Source organism: Sphaeramia orbicularis, chromosome 21 (assembly GCF_902148855.1).
Source record: "Sphaeramia orbicularis chromosome 21, fSphaOr1.1, whole genome shotgun sequence".
NCBI lineage: Eukaryota > Metazoa > Chordata > Actinopteri > Kurtiformes > Apogonidae > Sphaeramia > Sphaeramia orbicularis.
Window position 1 is genome coordinate 8653835 of NC_043977.1, and position 24452 is coordinate 8678286.

At 35.2% G+C, this 24452-nt stretch overlaps 1 protein-coding gene across 1 annotated transcript in view; it reads left to right on the forward strand.

Moving 5' to 3' along the window:
• kalrna (kalirin RhoGEF kinase a) overlaps positions 1-24452 on the forward strand; it is a 197354-nt gene that overhangs the window by 104966 nt on the left and 67936 nt on the right. Inside the window, exons 19-38 of the mRNA XM_030124714.1 lie at positions 215-381; positions 3437-3556; positions 4399-4467; positions 5138-5287; positions 6121-6270; positions 7031-7145; positions 8103-8218; positions 8313-8435; positions 10328-10510; positions 10677-10798; positions 10879-10945; positions 11389-11498; positions 13673-13742; positions 13825-13914; positions 14179-14271; positions 15794-15905; positions 16833-17023; positions 17767-17868; positions 17949-18097; positions 19406-19508. Coding sequence (XP_029980574.1) covers positions 215-381; positions 3437-3556; positions 4399-4467; positions 5138-5287; positions 6121-6270; positions 7031-7145; positions 8103-8218; positions 8313-8435; positions 10328-10510; positions 10677-10798; positions 10879-10945; positions 11389-11498; positions 13673-13742; positions 13825-13914; positions 14179-14271; positions 15794-15905; positions 16833-17023; positions 17767-17868; positions 17949-18097; positions 19406-19508 — 2402 coding nt within the window. The remainder of the gene's footprint in view (positions 1-214; positions 382-3436; positions 3557-4398; positions 4468-5137; positions 5288-6120; positions 6271-7030; positions 7146-8102; positions 8219-8312; positions 8436-10327; positions 10511-10676; positions 10799-10878; positions 10946-11388; positions 11499-13672; positions 13743-13824; positions 13915-14178; positions 14272-15793; positions 15906-16832; positions 17024-17766; positions 17869-17948; positions 18098-19405; positions 19509-24452) is intronic.

The window sequence follows — 24452 nt, forward strand, 5'->3', positions numbered from 1 at the left end:
TTCTGTTCTATTCTATTCTATTCTATTCTATTCTATTCTATTCTATTCTATTCTATTCTATTCTATTCTATTCTATCAGTGAATATTCCTTTGTCTGTTTGACTGTAGGTTAAAGGTCGTCCACGTCCAGGCCATGTATATTTGAATTGTCTCTAACATCTATGTGTGTGTGTGTGTGTGTGTGTGTGTGTGTGTGTGTGTGTGTTTATATCAGGGATTGAGCTGACAGGGGAGAAGGACATGGACTTGGCCTCTCAGGTTCAGGAGCTGCTCGAGTTCCTCCATGAGAAGCAGCAGGAGGTGGAGCTCAGTGCCCAACACACCCATACCCGGCTGGAGCAGAGCCTGCAACTGCGCCACCTACAGGCCGAGGTCAAACAGGTAAAGAAGAGCGTTAACCATGATCAGCATTCAAATCAGCTAAAGCTAAACAAAAGCTCAGAAGGAGTTTGTGCACAGGCTCGGTTTCTGATTGGATGTACCCTTTCATGCATATAGTGACTTGTGCGCCATCCCATACACTGACACCTATTGGCCAGTCGTGGAAGTGCAAGATGGCGGACAGGAAGTCAGAAATGCTGAACATCCTAAGAATATCTTGTAAATCCTTCTATATCAGGACACCCCTGAAGGTAGAAAAAATATGGAAGCATCAAGTAACATCTAAGGGTTAATATAATTGGTAAAAATTGCACACATTTATTTTATATTGGAAGAAATTTGCAATTAATCCCATGTCAGTTAAATTGGACGCCATGCATCACTGGCTGTATTCATACCCTTACTGTAACTTTACTGTTCTGGATAAACCTGATCTGCACCAACATGTTTTGGTGGAAATCAGTGGAGAGTTGTTATTAGAGTGGAATTAATAGGTTTTTTTTCTTGCATATCATCTCCATAAAATGAGCAAAAACTAATATTAGAAGATATGTTAAAATTTCAGAAAACATCTGATTACCACCATTAAAGGTGTTTTTTCCCACAGTTTTCGTCATCTTCTGATACTGGTTTGTTAAATACATATTTCTTTGCTTCTAAACTTAATCTCATGGCATCCAGCTGTGTTGACATTTATGTAACTCCATGAAAAATAGCATCATAAAAAGTTTTAATTACATTTTTCATGCCTAAAGAGGAATAAAAACACTCAGGAATTTATGCATGAAAGGGTTAATCGTGCAGCTGTAGTTTGACTAATACACATCATCTTTACATAGTTTTACTAAAGGAAGGTGCAGAATGAAAACATTTACTTGTGGAATGTGGGCACATTTTTTTTACTTAAAGATATGAAATCTTCAAACACCACTTCCTGTCTAGATGTATTTATATTTAACATGTCTCTGACTTTTCCTTTTGCTTGTAAAAATCCTCTGTGTGAGTGTGTCTGTGTGTGTGTGCGTGTCGGTGTGTGTGTGTGTGTGTGTGTTAAAGCTGTGTATCATATCAGGAAGTTAACGTTTTATTTTTTCCAGGAAACATTTATCTGTAAAACGCTGAACATTATGAACATTATTATGATCCTGAGCCAAAGGAGACCAGAATCCTTAAAAGGAAATAATATTTACTGGAGTTGGATCAACAGGCTTTTATTATTAGAAACAAAGAGAAATGTGTGTGAAGGAGAGACTGGTACTTGTTGGAGGGACGTCAGGTCAACACCCAGGACTTAAGATGTGACCAGAGTCTTTAAGAGTCTGTTATAATGAGATGCTGCAGCTGTGAATGCTGACAGGAAGTACACGGCTGCTGTGGAAGGATTCACATGCATTATTGATGAGGGTATGGCAACATGCTAATAACTCACAAACACACAACACAAAACAACACACTATGAGCACCATCTCATTCTCTGAGTCAGAATCATGTGATTTAATCCGGCTATAACAGCATAGGTTTGCACAGAAGTGATAATGATAATGGTCAGTATCATGACACAAAACTCAACGTTATACAATACACAGCATTTTACAATAAACAGTGACATTTCATTAAACACTGTGACCTTTGACAAAACAACAAACCCAATGATGTTTCACAAATAACACATTTAACAAAACACAGCATTTCAGATTCAAATCCCTTTATTGTCATTCTAAAGCGTTAAAAAAAAACATGGAGGAACGAAATGCGTCAGCCAGGACCAGTGTAATAACGAGTACATGATGTCATTTGTGGTATCTGGATGAGCATTTTATGCACACTTTGTATTTCATGGTACAAAAGGTCATATTATTTTTCACAATTTCTTTTAGGTCAGAATTCAAAAGTTGTTCATTTTTGCATATATATTTTTTTAAATTCTGACCCAGCCACTAAAATCAGCACATTGTAAACAATGTTAAATTCCTATGCTAACACCCTTCTACTAAGTGAGTACAAAATACACACTGACACATTTTAGAACATTTAACATTTGACCTAGAACCAAAAATAATCATACATATGAACCAAGGTTGGTGTTAATCGTTGGTATATGCCAGGATGAAAAAAATCATAGCATAACTAATCAAATTTTTCTGTAATCTACTGAAAAAAAATTATGTTTTTTCTTCTCTTCATTATTTTCTTAATTTTTCTCATTGTGATGATTGTTTTCCCAATTTTTTTCATTATTTTATTAATTTCCTTGATGGTTCTCTTCATTTTGTTTATTTCATTCATCTTAGTTTATTTTTTTCATTATTTTATTCACTTTTGTTTATTTTCTTCATTACTATTTTCATTTTGTTCTTTTTCTGCATTATTTTTTCCTAATTTTTGCTCATTTTAATCATTTCCTGTTTTATTTTATCGTATTATTCTTATCATTCATTTTAGATCATTTGACTCCACACAAAAAATAATAAGGCATATTAATCAATGTTGCTGTTAATGATTGACATATGCCAGGATGAAAAAACAAACAAAACTAATCAAATTATTTTTGCATCAAAACATATGGTTTGTGTATATTACAAGCATAGCATTTAAAACGTTAAAATATGACAGTTATTGAGTATTTGGTATTTTTGTTTTACATTTGTCAATTCAAGTTTTATTTGTAGAGCCCAATATTACAGCAAGATCACCTCACAGAGCTTTACAGAATTTGTTGAATAATGTTGAAATGTTTATGGCTCAAGGTGATGAAATGCAAAAAAAAAGTTCAAAATAAACTATGAAAAACATTTTGACATTAGTACTCCTCTGTGCAGATTGTGCACTTTTGGTGGTTAGAAGGACCTCTATGGACGGGATGAACTAATGCGACATGCACATTAATTGATCTTCGACAGGATTTCAGGACAGCTCCATCGTCTGCTTCGGCTCATTTCATCACTTTTATATTACGTTCGCCATAACCTTTACCTTGAATGGAGCTGAGACCCTCTGTTTGTGTCATTTTTACATAACGTCCTCAGTGTTTTCCTGTATTTCCATGTGTCTCCAGGTGCTGGGCTGGATCCGTAACGGTGAGTCCATGCTAAACGCCAGCATGGTGAATGCCAGCTCCCTGTCGGAGGCCGAGCAGCTGCAGAGGGAGCATGAGCAGTTCCAGATGGCGATAGAGGTACGCACTCCTTGCATACATCCTAATTATCGCTGCTCAAACCGGCCTCGCTCTACTTTAGTATTAATGATTTCAGTATGCGTTTGGTTTGAATGGTAGCAGATGGGTACGCACGCTAATACACAACCACACACACATACACACACTGAAACATTTGACTCTGTACTTATATCATAGTCAATTAATGTGAGGAGTAACAGATGCTCACGTGCACACACTCCAGCATATAAACAAATGCATGGTATACTGTATGTGTTACTGCGCATACACATGACTTATTTATGCCTGTTTTCCAGTCCTGTCTCTACGGAGTGGACGTTTTGCTTTATGTATGTTCTTTAAATAGCTGACTCCAGATCTGTGTGGTAAAATCCCTTTGGTCAGCATTGTAATACACACAAACACATCACTTTGGCTCAGACCCAATGTGTGTTTTCTGGCCTGGTTTCAACTCATCAGAGCCTGACGTAACCCAGCATTAGCTAAAAGCCCAGACGCACATACACAAAGCGACTGTTCCTGCAGTTTTTATTTGATTGAATTCAGTTTTATTTAAGTTTAGCAGAAAAACGAGGGCTTTTACATTAACAGGATAACATTAAAAGTAGTGAAAGTGGTTCTGTGTAGTATACAAGTTCCAGATTCTGACCAGAATAAAGCAACAAAACTGTCTCTTATCATCAAACTAAGGTACTGGCTTCAAAGCTAATACTTAGAATAGGCAGCTTTAACTCTGACTGGCTTGAAATATTCAATACAAATGAAGAGTGTGATCATTATTTTTCAAAGGCCAACTGGCTTTAATTGATAGTAATGATCCTCCTCCTCTTTTTTTCCTCCAGTCTCTGTTTCATGCTAACTCTCTCCAGAAGACTCATCAGAGTGCTCTGCAGGTTCAACAGAAAGCAGAGGTAAGTCCATGCTTTTTACACCCTGACCTTTAACAGAATAACAGCTGTAAAGTCCTGTTCACATGTGGGTGGTGTAGTCAGTGCACATTCAGTGAATTATAAAATAAACACAAACGTCTGGGTTTCGGTTGTGTTTTACATGAATTTACTTCAATTTACTGACTTTATCACCTCATATCGAGGCTCATCATTAACCCTATAAAGACCCTACCATTAACCCTACCATTATAACAGACCGCCTAGATGTCTTTATGTTGTTTTTGCAATCAAGTGTCAGAAAATGTCTTTTTTGCTCATTCTTTTGCACCTTTTTTTAGAAAGAATTAATTATGATCATGTAATTAATGTTTTCATTTATTATTATTATTAATATTATTATTATTATTATTATCAAAATAATCATGGGTGGAAGAAATATGTACCATATAATGGATATATACAGGTAATATGAGACATATAATGGATGTATGTAAATATAGGATATATAATTGATATATATAGGTAATATAGGCTATACATAAGACACCTGCAAGTATCTGTAATTAACCAGAGCAGATACTGGTCCTGTATAAAATATGTTTATGTGCACATGCTTAGGTACGACTTTAAACATGTTGAATCCTGAACATTGCATGAACGTGTTCCTCATTCTGTCTTCCTTCTGTCTCAGATGATGCTCCAGGCCGGTCACTATGATCCAGAGGCCATTCGTAGCTGTGCAGAGAAAGTCGCCGTCCACTGGCAACAGCTGATGTTGAAGATGGAGGACCGTCTGAAGCTGGTCAACGCCTCTGTGGCCTTTTACAAGACGTCTGAGCAGGTAGGTCTGACACATACACAACAGGTTTCACAGACTTCTGCTGTTGTTAAGACCAGCTTCGAACAAAATTTCAGATTGAACAGTTTAATTAGATCCTATTTTATATAAAATATACTGACAAAAGTATTGGGACATACCATGTCTACAGCTGTAAGATGTTCTGTTCATGATGATTTGAAATAAAAACATCAATATTTCCGTAAAGTTTAATGGGAGATTTTTCTTCCTCAGTGAGATGTGAAGAAAGTAGATGGTTAGATGTGGAAGAAAATTATTATTTACAGTCAGAGCATGAAAAATATTTTAGAAATTTAGAGGTAGAACATTTCAAATCATAGTCATGGATAAAAAAAAAAAACACTGTTGAGAGAAATTCAGTAAAAAACATCTCTGAGTCATTTTAGAAGCCAAGATAACAATTTAAACCAAACTAACCAATGCAGTCATATTTATCCCATAATATAAAACTATATTCTGACATTTGTCATTGTTGTTTTGTATCCCAGACCCCTGTTAGAAAAGAAACACCTGAATTCAGCGTGTCCACATTCTGTTGTCCATATAGTGGATCACATGTGCACATTTAAAATCTCTTTTAAAAACACACCAGTTTGCAATGGTTTTGAAGTGTGTGACTTTTATTTGTTTTATCGTCTGGTTGTCTGTTATTGTTTATCTGTTTTTATCAGTTTTAGTATATCTTATATAATATGTCCATGTATTTTTGCTACTTTTACTCTCTTAAATTTGTTAAGTATGTTTTTTATCTATAGTACTTTGATCAGGTCCGTCTGGTTGGATTATGTCATCCTCACCTATGTGTTTTTATCCAGGTGTGCAGCGTCCTGGAGAGTCTGGAGCAGGAGTATCGACGGGATGAGGACTGGTGTGGAAGTCACGACAAACTGGGCGGATCGGCAGACAGCGACCACCTGCTGCCTCTGATCAGTAAACACCTGGAGCAGAAGGAAGCCTTCCTCAAGGTGACGCTCTCCTGCAATCAACACAAACTTCAATAAACCGTCTAAATTTTTAACTGAGCCAACTTTTAATTTTTGTTCAAATGGACCTAATTTAGTGTTAAAGGGAATATTTCCATATTTATCATTGCCACCTGCTGGTCAGTTTGATTTATCATTAAACTTGTCTTCTATGTTTTCACACTGTGCTATTCTGTATTATCTCAGGTTCAAAACACACCATCTTTATATTAAATACATTTAAGAAGTGCTCCTCCAGTCAGTGCAACAATATTAATAAAAACAATACTTCAGAAAATAAGAATAGGGCGAATATACAATCGTAAAAACCAGAAGTAAGATAAGAAAATAGAATGTGAAATTGTAAAAATGTAAAATAAGAACAGAGCTATAACTAGAATAAAAATGAAAAATATACATAAAATATGAATAGACACAATATTAATAATATTAACAGTACATTTGTCTATGAATTCAAGTCTATATAAAAATAGTGCATTTATAGTTTTATAAATGTTGAATGAATATTTCCTGGATGAAGTGGTGATTTTTTATTATTGTAGAAATTGTGTTGGGTAATGTTTATTGGAGTTACTTTCTAAATTTTGAATTAATTCACATCTAAACGGTCACAGTTTTAAGTCAAATGATGATAATTAAAGCCCTGACAATCTCTAAACTGTCACAAACCCATTAAAACCCATTAATTTGTCTGTTCCTGTTTTCAGTCATTTGTTTTTGTTTTTTTTGTTTTTTTTCTCAGGCTTGTACTCTGGCTCGGAGGAACGCCGAGGTGTTCCTTAAGTACATCCACAGGAACAATGTGAGCATGCCTGGAGCCGCCAGTCACACCAGAGGACCTGAACAACAGGTCAAAGGTCAGAGCTGTTCTATCTGTAGAAGATCTGTAGATCTGAAGAGATCTGTGATACTAATGTTTATTCAGACTCATTCATTTCATACTTGGTTGGAAAACAAATGGTTACATTTTATGACTAAATTCTATATATTTCTGCCCGTATTATTATGTATTATTTACATCTGTAACATCCCATTCTTAAAATATCATCACTTTAGAGTTGTGTCAGATTCTTATATTATGCAGATAACAGTATTATAACGCTAAATGTAATTATTTAGTATAAATAACAATAAATATAATTATTTTCACTGCTGTTTTTATTGGTGTTGTCATATTCTGATCTAATCTAATGCAGTTAGATTTATGTAAAACAGTTTATGACAGGATGAGTCCAGTTAAAACATCTGTCACAGTGGCCTCACAGTCCAACCTGTTTTGTATTAGTAACTGAATAGAATATCAATCAATCAATCAATCAAATTTTATTTATATAGAATAGAATAGAATAGAATAGAATAGAATAGAATAGAATAGAATAGAATAGGCTTCATTGTCATTACACAGGTGGTGCGACGAACTGCAGTTGGTCCCTGCCATAATGTAATATTAGAAGAAGTAAAAATGAAGTTATTATGTTATCATTTTACTTGAGATCACATTTTTCTGAATGTGGAACCTGAACGAAAACCAGTTTGACATCATTGACTGTTAATATCTTCAGTGTAATTTTTGCACTTTGGGCCGGATTGGAACCTTTGGCAGGCCAGTTTTGGCCCATGGCCCGTATGTTTGACAACCCTGGTTTAGTGATTTTAAACTTAATAAACATTTTAGATCAGTAGATGCATTTGGTGGATGTTTGGGTCTTTATGGGTTAAAGTTTTTTACACTAAACAGAGTTAATCAACTGGGAGCACTACTGGAAAAACTACTGTAACACTGTGTTTTGTGTGTGTTTGTGTGTGTGTTTCAGCCATTCTCAATGAACTGCTGCAGAGAGAAAATCGAGTCCTTCACTTCTGGACGTTGAAGAAACGGCGTCTGGACCAGTGTCAGCAGTACGTGGTGTTTGAACGCAGCGCTAAACAGGTCAGACTCCACGCTAAAGACACATCTGGTTTATTTTATAAGAACAAATATAAGACACACACTCAGGTCCTGCTCGGTGTGTTTGTGTGTTCAGGCTCTGGACTGGATTCAGGAGACAGGTGAGGTTTACCTGGCCACGCACACATCACCAGGAGACAGCAGCGAGGAAACACAACAGCTCCTCAATGACTACCATCACTTCAGACTGTCCGCTAAGGTACCACGGCCCGGTTCTGATGGGTCATTGAGTCAAATACACATAGAAAGTATTCACTACATGGACAAAAGTATGTGGACACATTGAATGCAGGTGTTTATTTTCTAACAGGGGTCTGGAATACAAAACAATAATGACAAATGTATAGTGTTATATTGTGATAAATATCATTGCATTGGTTAGTATGGTTTAAATTGTTATCTTTGCTTCTAAAATTCCTCAGAGATGGTTTTTACTTAATTTCTCTCAAAATTAATTTTTTTATCCATGACTATGATTTTAAATGTTCTACCTCTAAATTTATAAAATATTTTTTGTGCTCCAACTGTAAATAATAATTTTCTACCACAGCTAACCATCAATAACCACTTTCTTCACATCCCACTGAAGAAGAAAAATCTCTCATTAAACTTCTGATCTGACAGAGTTTGGGCTTTAATTCACTGTTGATATACTTTGAAAACATACGTTGGGTCACATTCATGTTGTTTCTGACAGAATCTCATCAGCAATTGGTTATTAAAGCTGTCAATCATAAACTTTAACCCTCCTACCTGTATGAAATCATCTGTCACTAAAGAAAAACGCAAGCAGTTGGCAATCAATTTGTGTTAACTTGGACCAACTGATGCATAGTTTGTGGTTTTTTGGGGTTTTTTTTTGTACTGTTGGGTAAAAAAACAACAACAATCAAACACTGTAGCATTGAAATGTATGCAGATGTGTGGAGATGTAGCTTCTCCTCTCAGTCCAAATCAAAAAGCTTGATATGAAGACAGAACAACCTGACACTGTTTCATGTTACCTTTAACAGAGTCTCATCAGCGATTGGTTGTTAAAGCTGTCAATCATATACTTTAGCCCTCCTACATGAAATCATCTATGATTTTAAAAAATCTCCCATTAAACTTTAAGAAAATATTGAAGTTTTTATCTCAAGTCAGCATGAACAGGACATCTTACAGCTGTAGACATGATCTGTCCCAACACTTATACCATATAGTTTGTATGAAAAACGACCTAATGGAACTGTTCAGTCTTGACATTTTGTTACCAGAAGAAAAAAAATCCATATTTTATGTAAAACAGATATGCTGATTCCAAATCTGTTAAAATATATCCATCAACATCATGTTAAGTGGAGCATTTTAGAAATCCTAAAAAATGAAAATGCAGATGAATTTCAGAAATTTACTGCATTTCAAAGTGAAAGCTGTACCAGGACATAGACTTACAAGTTCTACTATGTTCATGAGAATCAGCTCTTAAATATATATTTTTTGTAACATTTACATATTTATTAGGACTGATGTTGATTTGAATAGAGTAGAATAGAATAGAGTACAATCCAATCTGTACATTATATATAAAACCTACTATAAAAATACAAATAAAAGCAGCTAAAATAAATTGGTTTTGGGTAAAATAAATAAATAAATTAGCTAAAGAACTAAAGAACAATAATTTTTGTTCTCCTCATTATTATGGAACCACAGTGTAATTTATTCCCTGAACCTTCACTGAACAGACTGAGTCTGACAGATGGAACTGGTCGTATTTTCTTTTATAAAACAGGTAGCAGCAAAACATGAACACATTGTCATGGCCTGTAAACATGTTCTTTGTGTTTGTGATCAGGAACAGGAGGCGACAGCTGGTATTTGAAACACAGGGATTCCAAAACATTCTGTTAAAACACCGAGTTGGCAGATATTTAGCAACTGAAACAGACATAATATTGACTAGTGGAATGAAAGAACCAAGCAGGCATCTGTCATTACCTGAGTTTTAGAGGCTGTCGAGTGTAAAACAGAATCAGAACCGTCTGTAATTAAAGACATGGGACATTAAACGTCCAATTAACCATCCTACGATCTGTGACCGTCCTGCAGCAAACCAAGGACAAGGTGAAGCTGCTCATCCAATTGGCCGACAATCTGGTGGAGAAAGGCCATGCCCACGTGTCAGAGCTGAAGCGCTGGGTGAGCACGGTGGACCGGCGCTACCGCGACTTCTCTGTCCGAATGGCCAAGTACCAGGAGAGTCTGGAGAGGAGTTTGGGAGTCAGCTCTGAGGTAAAAAAGGACAATCACACTGTTTATTTACCCTGGATTTAACTTAGAGCTCATCTACCAACATGACAGCAACAAAGGGTTTTGCACACAAAACACTTCAAATACACAAAAGCATGTCTTTTGTTTCTAATCTCCATGAAAATAAAGTATTCGTCTCTCGGTTTAGGACAATAAAGACCTGGAGCTGGACATCATTCCCGCCAGCCTCACCGACAACCCTGAGGTCAAACTGCGCGACCCCAACCACGAGGTCAACGAGGAGAAGAGGAAGTCAGCCAGAAAGAAAGAGTGAGTACCTGAGCAGAGCATGGACCAATCACAGCGCACGGTTGGTTTAACAGTTTGACACTAACGCCATCGTCTCCCAGGTTCATCATGGCCGAGCTGCTGCAGACGGAGAAGACGTATGTCCGAGACCTTCACGAGTGTCTGGAGGTAAGAGATGATCTTATTTTTTATTGCTTTGGCAGGTTTTTTGGGTATCTCCCAGCCTTTACCCTCCGTGATCCCGCCCATAACCAACAGTGTGTAATCTGCACAGAGGAGTACTGTCAACATTTTTTTAATTTATTTTTTTTTAATTTATTTTTTTTATTTTTTTGTATTTCAGCAACTTGAGCCATAAACAAAAATACCAAATTCTCAATAACTGTCACCCTTTAAATGCCATGTTTGTAATGTAAACAAAGCATATTTTTTGATGCAAAAAAAACACCATAAAATTACTTGGGTTTTTTTCAGTATTCTACTTAAAAATTGGATTAGTTTTTTTTTTTTTTTTTTTTGCCTTTTGACCTTTGATAACATGAAATGCAAAGTGTGCATAATATACTCACTCAGATACTGGAAGGTTGATTGTGTATCTGTGTACCTGTCAGAACTACCTGTGGGAGATGACGAACGGCGTGGAGGAAATCCCCCCCGGCATCGCCAACAAGGAGCACATTATTTTTGGAAACATGCAGGAGATCTACGACTTCCACAGCAAGTAAGACACCTGTCCATCATATAGACAAAAGTATGTGGACACATTGAACTCAGGTGTTTCTTTTCTAACCGGGGTCTGGGTACAAAATAATGACAAATGTCATAATATAGTTTTATATTGGGATAAATATCATTGCATTGGGTAGTTTGGTTTAAATTGTTATCTTTGCTTCCAAAATGCATCAGATAGTTTTTACTTAATGGCTCTCAACATAGTTTTGTTTCTTTGTTTTTATCCATGACTATGATTTTAAATCTATCTTTAACTTTATAAAATACCTTTAAAATGTGGTGTTCATGCTGACATAGCTGAAAAAGTCTATGTAGATATAAACAATTCATTGTAAGGTCACAAAATGCAAGTATTAATATTTTACAAACAAAGTAATAAAGAAAATGAACAAAAATGAACAAAATAATGAAAAAACAAAAAAATACCAACAATGAACAAAATAATGTAAAAATGAACAAATGTGGACAGAAAATGTGAGATGTGAAGAAAGTAGATGTTAGTTGTGGTAGAAAATTATTATTTATAGTCAGAGCACAAAAAAATATTTTACAAATTTAGACATAGAGCATTTAAAATAATCATAAATTTAAAAAATAAAATCAATGTTGAGAGACATTAAGTAAAAGCCATCTCTGAGACATTTTGGAAGCAAAGGTAACAATTTAAATCAAACTAACCAATGCAATGATATTTATCCCAATATACAACTATATTCTGACATTAGTCATTATTGTTTTGTATCCCAAAGTCCTGTTAGAAAAGAAACACCTGAATTCAACGTGTCCACATACTTTTGTCCATATATTGTAGATGTTTTCATAACACTTATGTCGGTCTTTGTAGATGTGTGAACTCACTACCAACAAGCACATGGCCAAGATAATACGTCTGTTTTTTTTGAGCTTCAAGCGAGTAAAGTCAAATGTGTTTAAAAAAAACTACAAAATATGTGGGTGTGTGGCAGGTTTCAGAGCAGAAGGACCGTTGTTTGTGTAGCGTAAATGCTGTCGGTGGTTAAACATGGGCTGTAAACAGTCGAAGAGGCTCAGAACAGCGTCTTTTATTCCTGCTGTAGCTCAAGGGAACGTCTTCAAAACAGACGTTCATGAACTCCAGCAGGAACCCTGAGGAGCTCTGTGGTTTTAATCTGTTTGCCTCCATCAACGTTATGTTGAGGTTCTGAAGGAAACATTTGCTTATTCTTCTCTACACCCCAGTTTGTCATTAAAAAAACATGGGACAGGGTGAGTTTGGATTAGTGGAAGGGGGGCTCTAAGAGGTACTTTAACAGGCAGCGGATGGTGGTGGACTGCTGTGAAGAACATTACACCCACAGTTTTAGAACCCCGATTTAGCTTTTACAGTAACTGATGGAGATGTCCAATGATTAACTTGCTACTAATGCAGGTCTGATGTTGCAGTACTGACTTGCATTTGACTTCCATTGTCCACTAGGACATTAATTAAACACATCATGTTTAGTGTCAATTGAATGAAAAATGGCTGAGTTATAACAGTTTTGTTTTTCATGGTGAGACTTCAAAATTCACCGCCCCACCCTGAACGCATTGAAGTTCACACATCCAATATGTGTACAATTTTTCACCCACAATCGCTGAAGACTTAAATGACCAAGTTTGAAGTGAATTAAGTTAAATCCGTAGGAGGAGTTCAACAAAATAGATGGTCAGTAAATTGCCAAAAATGGCCGCAAAATTCAAAATGTCAGACTTCCTGTTGGTCTGATATCATAGGCCTCACCCAAAAATATTTTAGAAATTTAGACGTAGAACATTTAAAATCATACTCATGGATTTAAAAAAAAAAAACCAAAATAATAAAATAAAAGATAAGTTGAAGCATAATGTTAAAATTGCATGTTTTTTTCCAAGTTATTCATGATGTTTTATGAGAGGAATGTTTGTAAATGTAGCCTTTTTAAAATTTTCATTGATTAATTTTACTTTTTTCACACTAAAACAAAGGGAAAAAATTGGAATTGTCAATATTTATAGGTTATTTTTCTATTACTTAACTGGTCTAACCCAGTTTAGATCATATTGGTCTGAACGTGAAACCTGAACTAACATGAGTTTGACATTCCTGTATTTTTCTAGTGTTTCTTCCATCATAAACATCCTTATTTGTGTGTATTTTTTCAGTATTTTCCTCAAAGAGCTGGTGAACTACGAGCAGCTTCCAGAAGACGTGGGTCACTGCTTCGTCACCTGGGTAAGAGTCAGACCTTTAGACTGAGGCTCAGATAAACAGGTCAATCCCTCTGTTCTCCTCACACTCTGTCTGCTGTTCACAGGCTGATAAGTTCCACATATATGTGGATTATTGTAAGAACAAACCTGACTCCAGTCAGCTCATACTGGAACACGCCGGAACCTTCTTCGACGTGAGTACAACCGTCCACGCTGTACTGTGGAGTCACTCACATGGGTCAGTCAGAACCAGAACGAGAATCAGAGTCAGAACAAAATCAGAGTCAGAATCAGAGTCAGAGTCAGAATCAGAACCACGAGTAGAATCAGAATCATAACTTGAAATTAATGTGATCTGCCAGTAGATGGAGCTATTTAGTCAGATTCCAGTGTTTTCATTCATTCATTCATCTGTTTTTTTTTCTGCTGTATCGTTGTTGCTGTGGCTGTTTGAGCAGGACATCCAGCAGAGACGGGCTTTGGCCAACTCCATCTCCTCCTACCTCATCAAACCGGTCCAGAGGATCACCAAGTACCAACTACTGCTCAAGGTACCAACCCATCATTGAATGAATGATTCAATGACACAGAAAAACCACCATACAACCACCAACAAAATGCATTTTCAACAGGAAACAACTAAAACAAAAGAGGAAATGTATCTAGTTATACAAAAGAAACACTTAATACAATTTTACTGTTATTTTCACATCAGAAACACTCCCCTAAAGCATATATTCCAACATTTAAACCCCCCTGGTATTATTTTAAGCCACAAGTAAATAGTTAATCACATCCTCATCCAAAGTGAGGAAGTTGGAAAAAAAGAAGAAAAGAAGACAAATAATAATAAAAACAGTAATAAATATATATGTATATATTTTTTAATTGGACTCAAGCTGAAACCCTTCATGTAGTTTACTTTCAGTCACTGTTTAAGTTGAGTGTTAATGGTGGTATATCATTAGCCTTGTACCATAATTGCCTAAGTCATGTTTTTAGCCACATGGTGATATCTGTGTAACTTTACTCTGCTAAACGCTGTCACAACTTGACGATTTAGGTAGTGTATGTCAATGTATCAAAATTTCTCTAAAACGTTGGTGTAAGCTGAACCATCAATGTTTTTTTTTTTTGTTTTTTTTTTTGTTTTTTTTAATTTTGGGCATATATGTAGTTTGCGTAGAATGTTTCAATAACTTTTACCAATGAAAGCTGAGTGTGTTGCAACTGGTCCAAATTGATGAGGTCATGCTGATGTTGGAGGACAGATAGTAGGTGATGGATCCTCCCTGATGAGGAGTACTGACGGGTTCTTCCTGTCCTGTGGTGTTGGAAATTCATAATGAGTATGTAATTTAGATTTATTTATTTGGGTTCATTTGTTTTGTAAATCTAATTGTAAATTTGAAGATTATGGTAATAGTTAGTAATAGTAGGTATTACAGGTATTATCTCTTGTTGTCGCTGTCCAGAGGGGAGGTGCTGAAACGCTTTGCTGCATGGCTGGAAGAGGTCAAAGAGGTCGTCCAGAACACGTCAAATATGTCTACATATGTCAGTATGTGTTAGAGATAAGTTCAAAGCACATAGGTTAGAAATAAGTTTTGAATACGCTTGACATTATCTTGACATATTTTGACATATAAATAACTTACATTTAACATGTGTGAACGTGTGTCACAATCGCATAACTCACCTACAAATTAAGTTCGAAGCATTTTGTGCATGCACTAAATTTCTTGATGACCTCGCCATACTACTACGACCTATACCAGCGTGCTTTATACAAACTGACCCATAACTTATTTGACGTACGCCAGCGTATTCGCCTAATTTGTCATACATCTCATACATACTCATACACTGGTGAAATCGTCAAGGTGCGACAGGGCCTTAACGCTGCTGAATTGTTTTACGCAGATATCACAGTATGGCTTAAAATATGACTTGGCCAATTATGCTATGAGGCTAACGGTATGTGACGCATTAGCGTCCAGTATTTAGTTCATTAAACCTCCATAGATCACAGGTTTGGATTTGTGCTCAAAGTGTACACTTATTGTCCTCCAGGAGTTACTGTCCTGTTGTGAAGAGGGTAAAGGGGAGATTAAAGATGGGTTGGAGGTGATGCTCGGCGTTCCCAAGAGAGCCAACGACGCCATGCATCTGGCCATGTTAGAAGGTAACACCGTTTGTGTAGTCTACACCTTTTAATCCAGTCATTTACCTATAGATGTGTTGTTTTCATCTAATTCAGGGATGTCAAACTCATTTTAGTTCCCAATGTGGTCTCAACTGGGTCAGAGCAGTAAAATAATAGAATAATAACCTATAAATAATGACAACTCCAAACTTTTCTCTGTGTTTTAGAGTGAAAATAGTAAAATTACATTATGAAAATGTTTATACGTATCTATAATCTGAAATTTCTTGAACCTGAAAGTGCAATTAAAACAATATTATGTCTCAGTTTATCATTCACACATGTGCATTACAACTTACAGTAATTTGGAATAAATTTGGAAAAACACAATTAACAGGGGAAAAAAATAACAAAAAATGACATGTATGAACAAAATAAAGAATAACAAGCACAAAATTTAAGCAACATGACCAAAATTAACAGAAATAAACAAAACAATAACAAAAACCTAACAAATATGGTCAAAATAAGCAATAATAAGAACAAAACATGCACAAAAATTAACATAAACTTGAGAAACATCAACAAAATTATGTTAAAACTGCACTTACTTCTATTAAGACATTTCAGGTTCGTCATATTTGTTCAGGTTATTCGCATTTTCTATGAAAGGATAATTTGTAAACGTAAACATTGTCATGTAATTTTCTTTTGTAATATTTTCTTTTTATTTATTTATTTATTTATTTTTTTAGTTGTCATTATTTATATGTCATATGATAGTATTTTACTGGTCTGACCTGCTTTAGATCATACTTGTCTGTATGTCCTTGTATATAATTGATTGTTTATATCTTCAGTGTAATTTTTGCATTTCCTGGGCCAGATTGGACTCTTTGGCGGTCTGGTTTTGGCCCTCAGGCCATATGTTTGACACCAATGATCTAATAAATGGTATCTCCTCAGGGTTTGAGGAGAACCTGGAGGTGCAGGGCGAGCTGATCCTTCAGGACAGTTTCCAGGTTTGGGATCCACGCTCTCTGATCAGGAAGGGGCGGGACCGACACCTCTTCCTGTTCGAGTTCTCCTTGGTTTTCAGCAAAGAGATCAAAGATTCAGCAGGAAGAACCAAGTACCAGTACAAAAACAGACTACTGGTGAGTGGGCATGTGTCCAATTCCATTCAGGGTTCCAAAGTTAAGAGCAGTGAAACGTTATGATAAAGTCTCAGTCCTGCTTCTAATCATTGTATTAACGTCCATCCTCAGATATAAAACCATGTTCACACTTTATTCTTTATTGAATTTTCATTAACCGTATAAGGACTACCATCATAACAGGCCTAGATTTGTTTATGTTATTTTTGCAATAAAAGTGTCAGAAAATGTCATTTTTTCCAGAAAGAACTTAACTTTCAATATCTGGCCATGAATTATCACTATTATATGTAATAAATGCTTAAAACAGTGTGTTACAGGAAAAATAGAAAATATGTACAATAAATAAATAAATAAACATTTTATTGAAATATGTGTGTTTTGTTCTCAGATCTCCCTTGATTTCAATGAAACATCCTGACTTAATAAATGAACAATGAAACACCTTAGAGTTGAAACCGTGATTGAAATAAACTCAGTTTAATCAAATCTTAGTTTTCATTTCAGATGCTTCTGTGCAAATTTAATTAAATTAAAACCTTAAATATCAATGTGACAATAATGACCATTCTGGTTTGTTTTATTGACTCTTATGTGACGTATACTTTAGTGACTACTTCATTTCTCCTGGATTATGTGAACTGTAGTTTCTTCAGACAGTATCAGATGTATATGCAGTCCTTTAATCCATCCTCTCATTGGTTGATATTTCTAATTGTTGGTTGTGTCTTGTCATCCTCCAGACATCAGAGTTGGGGGTAACGGAACACATTGAGGGGGATCCATGTAAATTTGCTCTGTGGGCAGGAAGAACCCCGTCCTCTGACAATAAAACTGTGCTCAAGGTTTGTAAAGATGAGTTCAATATGAGTTCATACACACTGGAGTAAATCCTGTTAAATGCATGGTGTTGTGTGTCCTCCAGGCCTCCAGTATGGAAGCCAAACAGGAGTGGATCAAGAACATCAGGGAGGTGATCCAGGAGAGGATGACTCACCTGAAGGGAGCGCTCAAGGAGCCTCTCCACCTGCCCAAAACACCAGCACTGACCAAACCCAAGAACAACGCCAAGAGGTAAGAGCAACAATCATTACATCACTAAACACAGACAACATTTACATTGATGAGATGTTCCAGTTTTAGCTCTTATACTGGAAAACACTACTTCATGCATGGTATCACTCACAGAAAAAAGTATAAAGCCCATTGTGTTCACACACCTATATTATGGTATCATCAAGTTTTCTTCAAAAATTAAAACTCATAGACACTTATTAGTAGTAAAGTATAGTAAGAATAAACTAAGAAATGGTTTGAACAGGCAAAAACTTGGTAAATCCAGTAAAACTAAACTATAAGGTGCTAAAATAGTCAGAAAATTTGGTAAAATAAGTCTAAAAGATTGTAAAACAAAACTGTTTAATACTTAAATCAGACTTAGATATGGTTAAACTAGACTAACATATAGTAAAACCAAACTAAGAGATGGTTTTAATGATCGTAATTATAAAAATTATAAAAATCATAAAAATGAAGATAATAATGATGAGAATAAACAAAAAAATGAACAAAGTAATGAACAAAATTAATAAATTAATAAAAATATGAGGAAAACCTGACGCTTTTTTCAATATTCTACATAAAAAGTGTATTTTTATATTTTTTCATCCTGGCATATGTCAATGATTATTACCAACACTGGTTAATATATATTGTTATTTATTATTTAGTTATAAGTCAAATGTTAAATGCTAAAATGTGTCAATGTGCATTTTGTACTTACTTGGTAGAAAGGTGTTAGTGTAGGAATTTAACAATGTTTACAATGTATTGATTTTAGTGGAAGGGTCAGAATTTTTTAAAGTCATACAAAAATAAACAACTTTTGATTTCTGACCTAAAACAAACTGTGTAAAATAATATGACCTTTTATAACATGAAATGCAAAGTGTGCATAATATGCTCACCTGGATACTTGAAGGTTAATAGTAGATGATATGACAAAGATCTTGTCATTAAATTAGCGTCCAAACATGGTGAAAAGGAGAAAGTTAATATTGATTAGGTGAAAGGAACAGGTAAAAGTGACAAATTAGCTCTTTATTGACAGATACTGTAAAATTTTGCAACAATATTTTGACCTTTTATAACATGAAGTGCAAAGTGTGAATAATATGCTCACCTGGAGTGGAGTGGGTTAACTGACTTTTCGTCTTAACAGTAACAGTGGATGTGAGACTCTCAACTGTTGACTAAATTCCAACTGTCCCCATTGTAAACAGAGGCTCCATGTGTAGAAAACCCTGGTGGTGTAAAGTGTCCACAGACTGATTCTACTGAAGTGTTAAGGTTTTATGCTGATGTTTATGTGTCTGCGTTCAGGGACGGAGGTGAAGACGGAGACAGTCAGGGAGATGGCAGCAGCCAACCAGACACCATCTCCATCGCCTCCAGGACATCACAGAACACCATGGACAGCGACAAGGTAGGACTGATGCTAGTTATGAGCTGGAACATTGCACATGAACGCCCCCTCATGTCGTATTTTCCACTGGAGAACTGGGAAAAATTTGATCCACGAGCTGTCGAAAAAAAAATAACCTTTGACCTTTTCAATGAGGGATTCATGGCGAATGATAAACAACATTTATAGTATACACAATTTGCAAAAAAATATGCTGTTGTAGATGAATTAATGCGTCCAAAACTCTTTTACCCAAGTAGAAAGTCATGATAAATTGTGTGACAGCCATTTTTAATTTTGCTACAATAACATAAGCACTTGAACACAATGCACTTGTGGTTATTTTGTTGATTATTTTGTTCCTTTTTGTTTGATTTGTTGTATATTTTATTAACTTTGTTGGTTATTTGATTCATTTCATTGATTATTTTGTTCTTTTTGCTGGTTATTTTCTTCATTTTTCTTCATTTTATTGATTATTTTACTCATTTTATTGATTATTTTGTTCATTTTGTTAATTAGTTTACATTTTTTGTTGATTATTTTGTTCATCGTGTTGATTATTTTGGTCATTTTGTTGATTATTTCACTCATTTTGTTGCATATTTTACTAATTTTGTTGATTATTTTGGTTATTTTGTTGATTATTTTGTTCTTTTTATTGATTATTTTGGTTGTTTTGTTGTTTCAGTTGATTATTTGGTTCATTTTGTTGATTATTTTCTTCATTTTTGCTCAGTTTGTTGCATATTTTACTCATTTTGTTCATTATCTTGGATCATACCCAAACACTGCGGAAGAGTCATGTGTCTATGACGAGGTGATGGCCTGCAGCTGGGCTCTGATACAGGGTTTCCCACAGAGACTCACAGGGGCAGGGACTGTCAAACCACTACCAGCTCATTTCCTAAAACCACCTCCAGACTCAGCTATAGGTGGTTTTCACTGGGTTTAAGGTAGTGAATGGGAAGTGCAGTGTCGCCGTATGAACGACACTCTGGGTCAGCGGTCACAGACTTCTGTAGGTTGTGTGCAGGCGTCTGTAATGACAACTACTACCATCCAGCGTCTCACATCCAAGTAAGATCCCACTTAACTTTGGTTTTTACAGTTAGAGCTGCACCATTTGAGCCATTTTCATGATATGCTACATCCCACAATGCATCACCAGTGTCTGTCCTCTCTGTCTTTTGACCTCAGTTGGTTCAGTTTGACCATTAACACCCTCTGATCTGATGGAGTTTGATCTTTAATTCACTGTTTATATGTACTGAAAACATGCATTGGGTCATGTCCATGTTGTTTATGACAGAATCTCATCAGCGATTGGTTATTAAAGCTGTCAATCATGTACTTTAGCCCTCCTACCTGCAGGAAATCACCTCTCATTAAAGAAAAAAAAAAAACAAAACACAAGAAATAAGCAATTTGTGTTAACTCAGACCAACTGATACATTATAACCCCAACAGGGCTAAAAAACAACAAAAGATCAAGCACTGTGGCTTTAAAATGTATGCAGAGGTGTGGAAATGCAGCTTCTCCTCTCAGTCCACATCAAAAAGATAAATATGAAGACAGAACAACTTGACACTGTTTCATGTTGCTTTTAACAGAATCTCATCAGCGATTGGTTATTGAAGCTGTGAGTCATGTACTTGAGCCCTCCTACATGTATGAATTCATCTATGATTTGAAAAAAAAAAAAAAAATCCTATTAAATTTTAGGAAATATTGATTTTTATTTTTTTTTAATCTCAAAACAAAATGAGCAAATCTGAATAAATGAACAAAATATTGAAAAGGTTAACAAATCTGAACAAAAAATTAAAATATCAACAACAATGAACAAAAATACAGACAAAACATGTGAGATGTGAAGAAAGTAAATGGTTAGTTGTGGTAGAAAATTATTATTTACAGTCTGAGCATGAAAAATATTTCAGAAATTTAGAGGTAGAACATTTAAAATCATAGTTATGGATAAAAAAACAAATCAACGTTGAGAGAAATTAAGTAAAAACCATCTCTGATGCATTTTGGAAACAAAGATAACAATTTAAACCAAACTAACCAATGCAATGATATTTATCCCAATATAAACTATCTTCTGACATTAGTCATTATTGTTTTGTATCCCAGACCCCTGTTAGAAAAGAAACACCTGAATTCAACGTGTCCACATACTTTTGTCCGTATGGTGTACTAATGTACTTTGTAGAATCCAGTGTGAGATTGTTCAGAACCTCGTGTAACCCCACTCACCACCCCTTAAACCAGATCCGTGTCCCTGAAACCCCGGTCCTCCTCCGTCCTCCAGTCATGACCTCCCACCCATTACACACTGTGTCCTTTTACTTTTCAACCCGACGCCCACACGAGGCCTCTTCTAAATGTCAGTTCTGCACACGCTCTCTCATACACTGTGTGGCATTAGCGGCGTAGCGTGTTGTGTCTCTATTTAATGCCCAAAATGAATCCCATACACACAGCAGTTGTTCATTGTAGCTGCACCAGTGATTTTAAGCCTGTCTTCCTGTCCAATAAAACCAACATAATGACTTTTTCCAGGCGTTGTTTGACTGTGGGCGTGATCTGCTGTGGGCACGCTTATTGTTTCAAGGATTTACAAAACTTGAGCTCCCTATTTTTGGATTGTCCTCAGCCTTTTTTTCCCCTTAGGCTTCACATTTTCACAATATTTCATACACCAGAGGAGCAGAGTTTTTCATTTACTCATGTTTGTATTATTATAAACCGGGGTAGTCAAATATACGGCCCATGGCTCAAAACCGGCACGCTAAGTGTTCCAATCCGGCCCACAGTGGAAAAATTACACTGAAGATATAAACACTTAATGGTGTCGAACTGGTTTTAGTTCAGGTTCCACATTTAGACCAATATGATCTCAAGTAAAATAATAGCATTATAACCTATAAATAATGACTCCAAATTTTCTTCTTGGTTTAATATTAAAAAAAATAAATAAACACACTATGTCTATAAATAATGACAACTAAAATGTTTTGTCTGTGTTAGTGGAAAAAATAACATTAAATTATGGAAATATTTACATTGCCAAACTGTTCTTTAACAATAAAATGTAAATAACCTGAACAAATATGAACAACCTGTAATGTCTGAAGAAAATTAAGTACAATTTCAACAATATTCTGCCTTTAACTAAATGTTTTGTGCCTTTGTAGATCTGATCCATAATGAACATTTATAAATGATGTTGATAAGATAATATTGTTAAAACTGCACTTATATTTCTTAAGAAATTTCAGTTTTTTGAGGTTATTCACATATACAATTAAATCATTTCATAATGTAATATTATTTTTTTTGCATTAAAACTAAGAGAACAGTTTGGAGTTGTCATTATTTATAGGTTATTATGATAGTATTTTACTGGTCTGATCCAGTTGAGATCAAATTGGGCTGAATGTGGAACCTGAACTAAAATGACTTTGACAGTCCTGTTGTAAAAGTGTAAAGCCCGATAAGTTTAAGTTTTATTTAGTTGTAAAATCTAACTGTGCTACAGTCTGGCTTTAACTGATGACAGTTTAGTCTAGTCAGGTCTTGGCAGTCCTCTTTGTGGTGATGCTCCTTATTTTTGCTTTCTCACTGATCCTTATATTCTCCAGGGATTCATTAAAAGCCTCAATGTGTGGGTCGCCCCCTAGTGGCTGCATAGACTCAATGTCATACACTGGGAATGTCCCAAAACAGAATGGATCTAACCACCTAAAGTGTGTGATCTGCACAGTGCTGTAGTAATATTGCAGTTTTTTTTCCATACAGTTAGTTTTTAACTTTCTATTTATTTATCTATTTATTTTAATAAATTTTTTGGGTTTTTCATCAACTCTAGCCATAAACATAAGTACCAAATATTCAATAACTGTCATATTTTTAACTCTTTGCCACAAATGCCATGTTTGTAATGTAAACAAACCATAATTTTTGATGGAAGAAACATAAAAAGTTATTTTTTCAATCTACTACATAAAAATTGAATTAGTCATGTTTAGATTTTTTTCATCCTGGCATATGTCAATGATTAACAGTAACATTTGTTCATATGTGTTATTATTTTTGTGCAAGGTCAAATGTTCTAAAATGATGAGAACAATCAAAAAAATGAACAGAAGTGAATAAAATAATTGACAAAATGAAGAGAATCATCAAGGAAGTAAAAGAAATAATGGAAAAAATGGAGGAAATAATCATCAAAATGAGCGAAAATTAGGAAAATCATTAAGAGAATAAACAAAAAAAATTAAAGTAATGAACGAAAATGAATACATTAATGGAAAACATGAGGAAAACGTAATGATTTTTCCTTTTTTTTCCTTTTTTTTTTTGACTTTTTAAAAATATTTCCTCAACAAACTACTGTTCTTGATTTAATTTTCTTCTGTTTTATCATAAACATCTTCTCATCTGTCTCTATTTCACCTTCTTCTATTTCCTCGATTTCTCCACCTCACTCTAGTTCTGTTTTCAGTTCACATCCACACATTTATCTATAGCCTCTTCTTTTTTTCCTTCTCAGTTTCTTATATCCTGGCAGTAATAACAACCCCACTCTGATGTTCTCACATGTTCCACTGGAGGTTTGAGGGCGAGTGTTTCGACAGAAGTTGTTTGACAGACGCCTAGTTTGCCCCCCTTTTTTCCTTGACTGTGCATAGATTTTTTTTTCTGTTTTGTTTTCGTCTCTTTCAGCTGTTATTTTCCTGTTATTTCTTTATCTCTGCTCCTGTGGTTCCCAAAAAAATGAGTCACGGAGATGTTTTTCAATGGGTTATCAAATGTCAAAGTATAGACTAATTAATTTTCATTATCAAAACAAAAGCATTACACATATTGAACTCAACAAAACCCCCCAAAAAACACAAACATTTCTTTAAACTGCAACTGACAGTCAAGGGTATCCCTGTATTCTTAAAAAGTCT